Source organism: Acanthochromis polyacanthus, chromosome 18 (genome assembly GCF_021347895.1).
Source record: "Acanthochromis polyacanthus isolate Apoly-LR-REF ecotype Palm Island chromosome 18, KAUST_Apoly_ChrSc, whole genome shotgun sequence".
In the NCBI taxonomy this organism is placed as follows: domain Eukaryota; kingdom Metazoa; phylum Chordata; class Actinopteri; family Pomacentridae; genus Acanthochromis; species Acanthochromis polyacanthus.
Window position 1 is genome coordinate 16,564,403 of NC_067130.1, and position 8,132 is coordinate 16,572,534.

An 8,132-nucleotide genomic window follows, 5' to 3' on the forward strand; every position below is an offset into this window, starting at 1 on the left:
CAGCACAGAGAGATGGTTGGCGTCAGCTTATATTGTGAGAAGTGGGGAATCTGATTGGGCGCTCCCAGCTGCTCCTGCACCAGCTAATGATTACTGCAAATAGGGAACACCTGTTGTCAATCATGCCACTGGATCAACCTAGAGAAGGGAGAGAGGGAGAGAGCAGGGAAAAAATACTAACGGGGACCAGCAGCAGCTGGCCTGACAAAGTGAAAAACAATCTGCCAACAGAACAAGTGAAAAATGGCTTGGTAAGATTTCTTGAAATAAGAAATAATATTTAGAATACTGAGATCTTAAAATTAGCTGGGAAAACTTATTTTAAGCTCTATTTTACCAGGATTGTCAAGCTTAGGTATCTTAAAATAAGTCAGACATGCTAAAAGAAATAGTAGTTTATCACTCAAAAATAGATTTTTGCTTTGCTGTAACCTCATAATATGAGATGTATCAAGCTTATTTTGAGTTTTCTTGTAAAATATAACGAGATAACTTCAAGATTGTTTGACTTAAGATAGTTAAGATGCATTATCTTAAAACACGTCCCTCCATTTTGCTGAATTGTCACTTGTTAAGAGACTTTATCTCAAATCAAGTGGGATGAGACATTTTTGACTAAACATAAGACAAATAGACTTGGCAAGATTTTGAGTTTTTGCAGAGATCCTTCCCAAGTAAATGACGTACAAACACCCGGCTGTCAACATTAAGTAAAGGAAAACATGATTCAGCAGACCAGACCATGTTATTCCATCGTTCCATGGTTCAGTTCTGAAACACATGTAGGAGATTTTGATGGTAGCATGTCCGTACATAACCACAACTAACCACAATGCTCTGTGTGTTCTGACATCTGTATGATAGCAGCACTAATGTTTTCACAGTTCTGTCAGATCAGACCACATGGACCAGCTTTTTCTCCCCGCATGCATCATTGAGCCTTTCGGTTGGACCACCTTTGGTAAATTTTCACCACTGCATACACCCCACAGGACCTGCTGTTTTCTGACCCATTCAGCGAGTCGTCACAATTTAGAGCTTGTCAAAGCCGCTCAGATTCCTACCCTTCTATTTTACTTTCTGCTTTCAACATATGTTAACCTTTCCTGCTCAGGTCCCGACCGTGGTCAGGAAGCCCAGGGGAGGACAGTTCTCCAGGGCCAAAGTTACTGTTGTTACTTCGGGGTTAACCCCCTTCACTTCCTCAGCAGTCGTAGAAGGCAAAGACACAGGAGCCCGGCCTTATTGAAGAATACTGCAGCCTTTATTGTGAATTAACAGTGGCTGAACCATACAGTCCGGCTAACCCAGCAGCCACACACCTCTTCTTTCTTCCTCTCCGAATCGACTGTCGTGTCGTCTTCCTCGCTCGCGCTGCATTCAGGGTCGCTCGGACATCTCACTCTCTCCCTCTCTCTCTCTCACACACACTGCTCTCTCTCTCTCCCTCTCTCTCCTAACAGAGCCACACGCTCTCATAACAATACCCTCTTTACAAACTGAGTGTTTAGTCACCTGTCAGACGTTTTAATGTCGTGTCTGATTGGTTTATTGTGTCCCAGATGCTTAACTGGTGAAGAAAATAAGCATGCACACCTTGATGGGTAATAACTTCCACTCCTCCTTCACAAAATAGCTTATTGGAAGACATAAGGCAGTTAGTGCTGTTAAACTAGTTAAACCTCTTTCAGAATTGTTGCCTAACTCTTAAAATGGAAAAGACTGTATAACATTATATGTCATTTTAAAAAAATGATTCTTGTAAAAACATCACTGACAGCAGGATATAATCAACAAATGAGTCATGAAATTTTTACTTTATCAATTTGATTTTATTTGTATTTACACATCAATTTTATTAAATGTACAAGCAATATTTCTGTACAAGATGGTTAAAAAGATCAACAATGTACATTCTCCAAGTTTTATTTCAGGATGAGAATGGTTTATTCAGTAAATGACATTTTTCTTCTGATATACTGACACTTGCATATTGTATGATGACTAAACTTAATCATATGTGATACATGGAACTTCAGTAAGACACAGGGTATATAAAAGAGCTTAATATGAGACAGCTTGAGTGTGGTGTTGGTGTGTTGATATAGTCATGGTCTTCACGATGAGCTTGAGATGATTTTCTTCAGCTTTATGATCTCTTCAGTGGTGAGTTGCACCAGAGAAGCAGAGCTGGAATTCATCATGAGCAGAGCTGAGGGTCCCATGTCTGACTTCTGCTTCCTGGACGCAAGCTCTTGCTGAACTCTCACATAATTAGGGTCCATTTTGGGAGCCTGAGTGTCTTTGTCATTGGCATACCAGGAATTGGGGAACTTTGCATTGTATGACTTGTTAATATTCTGCCGATCAAAGGGAAAAACATCCCGGTCTGATGCGCTTTTCAGAATGTCACCTGAGGACAAAGGCTTGTAGCACGGGAAACCAATGTGGCTTGTAAAGTGTTGATTACTGGTTGGATGGGTGGATGGTGTAGGGCTCGGCACATTCCTCAGCCTTAGATCCTCAGCTGTGTGGTGAAGCATCAAACTGGTGGGGATGACGTCTGTGTCAGAACCATTCCTTTGTCCAGGTTGTTCCTCCTGAATATGAAGAGGAGGCTCTTTAGCTCCTGGCATCGAGGCCGAGGTCCCGCACAACTTGAGCCACTTATGAAACACAGACAGGGGTATCTCGATCTCCATTTTGCCGTCTTTGTCTTGAGGGAGGCTGGGCAGGAAAGGACTGAGATTGAGCGCCGTGACGTCTGGACTTGCTTCCGTCTCGTCTTTTTGTCTGATTGTGAAGTCTATTTTTGGAGAGCTAGGTTTTTGTGCCGTTTCAATGACGTCGTCGTCTGTTCCCAGTGTCAGAGCAGAGGCATACATGGGGCTGCTTGACGCTGTCACGTCTTTGACATGTGTCTCCTCCCTTGCTTTCACAGTGAGGAGTCCTTCACTGGACTCGCCATCTTGTGCCTCACATTCTTCGTTTCTCAGCACTCCTGCATGATTAACACTGTAGAGTGGGGAGGGTTTGTTCAAAAACTTTGGGTTCTTGCTGGATGAAGGTGGAGCAAATGAGGAGGCATGGTTGGTGTTAATGTCCCGACTTGGGGCTTTAACGCTGAGGTTCAGCGGCTCAGCCAGTCCAGACGAGGTTTTGTACTGCTCTGCCAGGTAGCGCAAATGCTCCAGCGGCTCCTTCACTCTGTCTGTTGGGTTGAGGTGGGGTGGATGGAGAGAGACCTGAGGTTTGAGGACAGCGGGGCTTTGTGGAGGCAGCACTGGGGAGGTCACTGGGAGATATGGGGGCAGAACTGTGTGGCCTGGGTGATAGTAGTGAGTGTACTGGAACGGCAGAGGGAAGAGACTCCCACGTGGGTCCGACTGGAGGTTGTGAGGGCCCTGTGGAAGAAACAAGTGGCTCATTAGGGGCAGAAGGAATAGTGTTCTTATAGAACTCTTATTTTCTTTCTTAAACAACCCTTTGACAGTCAGAACCCACAGATGGGCTTTAAAGACCCAGAGTCTTTACAAACTCATCAAAATTACACCATTTATCTGGATCAGAAACTATAAAAGCACTGTTCATCAGATTTGGTTTCTTACCATTTCTGAAAAAAGTCATTTAGTCAGGATATGTAGCTAAATTTAAGCTTAAAATCGTGATATTTAATCAAAGCCTCTGCCTTTAATGTATTGTTCCATTTACTGGGCTTCAAAAGAAACATGTTTTGCCTAAATTAGGTTTCTTTCAGCAGAATCTGATCGAGTTGTTTCAAAAATATATCATGTTGATGCTCAATATGAAATAGTTTACTCATTTCTATAATTGTAATCTCTGCATAAAAAAGTGATTAGTGAAACTGCCAACGGCTTCTGAAAACATTTTCTTTTCCTCTTTGTCTCATTCGTCATTGGAATTAATCAGACATATCATTCCGACTAAGAACAGTCACGCACCACCAACCACAGAATTGAGAAAGCGCTCTCAGTATGTCAATCTTCTACATGCCCGGGTCGTATGATGTTGTTCCCTCAAACAAGTTTCTACTCAAACAAGTTTCTAAACTTGTTTAACCCTCCTGCTGTCCTCATTTGTAGCACCAAAAAAATTGCTTCCTTGTCTGAAAAAAATCCCAAAATTCAGCAAAAAAAATCCCCAAATTTCTGAAAATTTGCAAAACCTTCAGGAACAAAATTCCAATAATTCCTTAAAAGATTCCCTTGAAAGTTTTATTTAAAAAAAAAAATCCCCCAAATTTGGCAAGAATATTCTTACAAATATTTTCCAAAAAATGAGTAAAAATCTTGCAAAAAATCCAAAAAATATATATATCTAAAATATTTACATACATATCAGCAAAACTTCAAAGACTTTCTTTAAGAACATTCCCCAAAAAAATCTTTTGTGATTTTTTTTTTGTGTGGATGTTCTTAAGAAACATTATTTACATTTCTTTTTCTCCACCAAAAAATGTTCAAAAAATTCCCAAAAATATTGAAAATGTGGACATCAGACGTCTCACTGTGAATATATATATATATATATATATATATATATATAAAACACATTTTCAAATTACAAAACGGGTCAATTTTGACCCACAGGACAACAGGAGAGTTAAGTGTAAAATGATACCAACCTGCTGCAGCGGTACTGACAACAGTTTGCGTTTGGCGGGAGTTGGACAGCCATCGCCGTCCTTGCTGTAGCTGGTGTAGTGGTGGTAGGACTTTGGCTGATGAGGCGGCAAGGCGCTCATTAAGATGCCTTTCACGTGGCATTCATAGGGGAGAAGCAGCCTAAATAAATAACACACGGATCTATTAGAACCTTTCTGAAAACATACTACTGACTTACAGCCAGAGAAATATTAATACCTAGTTGGACTCACTTCTCATAGTGTCTGCGGGTGCAGGTGGCTGCACTTGTGCTACGAGGGTTTCCTCCAAGCGTGTTGTAAACTTGTTTCCACAACTGCTGAGAGGTCACCTGGAGAATTGCAAAATGTTTTATTTATTATTTATTTGCACCAGAAGATGAATGTACACACCAAAATCTTATACTTTAGCTCATTCTAAATGTGCAGGACAAGCTTTTGTATCAATTATCAATGCCAGTCTACAGCCTGTCATTTTATCTTCTCTACTTCAACAGAAGCTTTTATTGTCACTTAATAAGTTACAATAATATAAATGGCAACAACAGATTAATATATTGTCTTTATTGTTTTCAAAACTATAAATACCTTGAATCATATTAAAATGCTACTAATACTAATATTACTACTTCTAATAATAATAATGATAATAATAATATGCATGGTAAATTGTAAATAGAATTCATTTACCTGATGGTAGCCACCCAGGTCACCGACAGTCTTGAACATCACAAACAAATCAACTGAAAAACAAATAAAGCATGATCAAAATCCACTTAATCATCATCGGCATTATCAATCAATCTGCCTTCTTTTTAAAAATTTTCTTCATCAGGTTTTTGTTTTCTGAAATGTCCAAAAATTATGAAAAGTGTCTCTTCTGTTTCTTTGGTTTGTCCCCACAACAGAAGAAATGTTTCATTTACAATGTGGCATAAAAGAGAAAATGAAGCAGAATTTGAAAAGCTGAAATTAGGAAATGTTACACTGATTATTAGACAGTTGCAAATTAAATCTATTAGTTAATCAGTTACTTTATCAATTATTTTACATCTGCTAGATTATACACATTTGGAAAGAGATGTTCAATCTAAAGCTTTGTTTTGTGGATGTTTCTTTGGACCTGTTCAACCTCACTGAGCATGTGTTGTATGAACACGCATTGCTAACCAATACAGACATTTTTTAGTAAAGTTTGCAACAGACAGATAAATATACAAACTCATAATACCATATGTGTACAATATTAAATGTCAAATTTCATGCAGAAAATAAGTGCATTAAAATCTAAATGCTCACATTCATTATTTGTGAATTCATTCTGCTTAAAGGAGTTATATTAGTAGAAAACAAGGTACTTACTTTGTTTGAAGCCCAGATGGGGGATCCTCTCTATCGGTGTATCTCTCTTCTTCATAAAAAGGTAGAGATCTTTGAGGAATTGTTCCTCTGTGATCTCCTCCACCGGCTCTTTGGTCCTCTCCTCCTGAAACTCTCCGTGTGCCTTCTCCATCTGTACCTGCAATTATCAGCAAAAGAGTTTTCAGCTCATCGTCACGAGTAGCTTTTCATAATTCGATATTTTAAAATGATTGCATTCTAGTTTTATTTACACTGGCAGCTGTGAGACTGAAAATATGATGCACAGCACTGTTTGGCCGAACACACAGCTCAGTCTGAGACTCCTGGGCGACAATGGCTCACTGTTACTAGGTCACATCATCTTGACTGATGATTGTCAAACACATCCGGATTTTTGACCGTAAATCAAAGTTTGATCTCATTCGTCTCGGATGACTTAACCCTTTCCCCATGGACAACATGCCATTGATGTGAGGTTTAAAATGTGGCATCAATGCACTCTTTCATCAACTACTTTTTGCAGTTTTTGAATTTAACGTACAAGTCAAGACAGAAAACCTACATATAATTATCTAGAAGTATGATATTTTTTTTCAAAGTCATGTTCCCGTATTTTTTAAAAAAAAGCAAATTTGAATTGCAAAAAACGATCTACAATTAGATTTAGATACTGTCGGTAAAATACAGGTGACATAAAAACAAGCAGTGACAGCAGTGCATTTACTTCACAACAAAAGTGACCAGACACTGTAAAATGGTGGAAAGAGGCACCATTTTAAGGAGAATCTAATTATGAAATTGCACAAAACTACAGAGCAGCTTCATTCAGGATTCTATCAGAAATATTATTCCTCACCTGTGTGTCCACTGAAAGAAAAATGATGGATACAATTATCTCATTGTCCGGTTGATCAGAAAGGTAGATGTTACAGTGTACAGGTCGACTAATCCAGCCAGTTAATGTAAAAAAAACAGATTATTATCACTGCCACCGCGTCACGTCACTCATGCACTTGTCTACGGCTGGTGCCTGTGTGACAATGAGGGAAACTGACTGAGGGGGTGTTTACTCCAACGTCTTCTACAGAGATTTCTATTGCCAGACCAGTTCAACTTGATCTTGAGCATGCTGCCAAAAACGGTGTACCGGAATACACCTCCCATATTGGCAGAATAATGAGGAAACTAGTGAAAATTAAAGCCTATCATAGTCTAGTGATGTTGCCATGTTTTTGTTATTCTTTTTTTTTAAATTTGAGACAGATTAAAGTCTTTAAAACACATCAGTTACTGCCCCAGCAGAGTTTCTTGACTGTGGCTGGGTGTTGAATGTAGAATTAAAGTCAATGTATTCTGATTTTATTTATATACGTGTCAAAGAACAGTTTTTTTACACCTGTTTTTCTAAATGCCTCAAGACATTTGGACATACTACACATTATTGAGAGGAATGTTTTTGGGTCCATATTTAAAAAGTTTGTTGCTTTCCAAGTCTCCCCATTTACAGTTGTATTAAAAATGAAATAAATGTGATTTTGTTAGTCGCATACACAGAGCATACTTAACACTATTATATCCAATTAGGCTTCCTGGTAAGTATTTTTAACGAGCGTTTAAGTTTACGAGCTTATGAGTCATAAGTTAACATACATTTCCAAGTGGCGTATGATAACGCTGCCGTGACAACAAGGTCAGAATGGTAATTATCAATATGCAAATTAAAAATGTGAGACATTCGTTGCTGTCTAACTGCATTTGAACATGTGAGGCACATAGCAAAGTTGTTAATCATAAGACTCTTTTTGCATTCAGATGTATCTTACACAGCTTAAAAGTTGAACAACAGAAGGGCATACACCCCCTGTCAAAGGTTTTAGGACACTTTCTCATTCAAATAAAGTAGAACCTGTCCTACAACTTTTGACAGGGGGTGTATCTACCAAATTTGGTACACATATGCAGCACATCAGCCTGAACAAAAACTCAGTGACAGCCACATTCCAAACCCAACAGGAAGTGAGCTATTTTGCGTTGAATGTCAGATTTTGCCCATTTTTCATTTTTTTCCAGAGCGAACTCCTCCAAGGGGGAAACTCCAATTCACCTC

The 8,132-nt window shown here is 39.0% G+C and overlaps 1 protein-coding gene across 1 annotated transcript; it reads right to left on the reverse strand.

Moving 5' to 3' along the window:
- Window positions 1–1,859: 1,859 nt before the first annotated feature.
- Window positions 1,860–7,056, reverse strand: arid6 (AT-rich interaction domain 6). Its single transcript, XM_051938486.1, has 6 exons — window positions 6,882–7,056; window positions 6,026–6,182; window positions 5,354–5,406; window positions 4,898–4,995; window positions 4,665–4,805; window positions 1,860–3,423 (listed from the first exon to the last, which is right to left on the reverse strand). Exons 2-6 carry the CDS (start codon window positions 6,174–6,176, stop codon window positions 2,118–2,120), a joined length of 1,749 nt encoding a protein of 582 aa, XP_051794446.1. The 5' UTR covers window positions 6,177–6,182; window positions 6,882–7,056; the 3' UTR covers window positions 1,860–2,117.
- Between the last annotated feature and the right edge of the window lie 1,076 nt (window positions 7,057–8,132).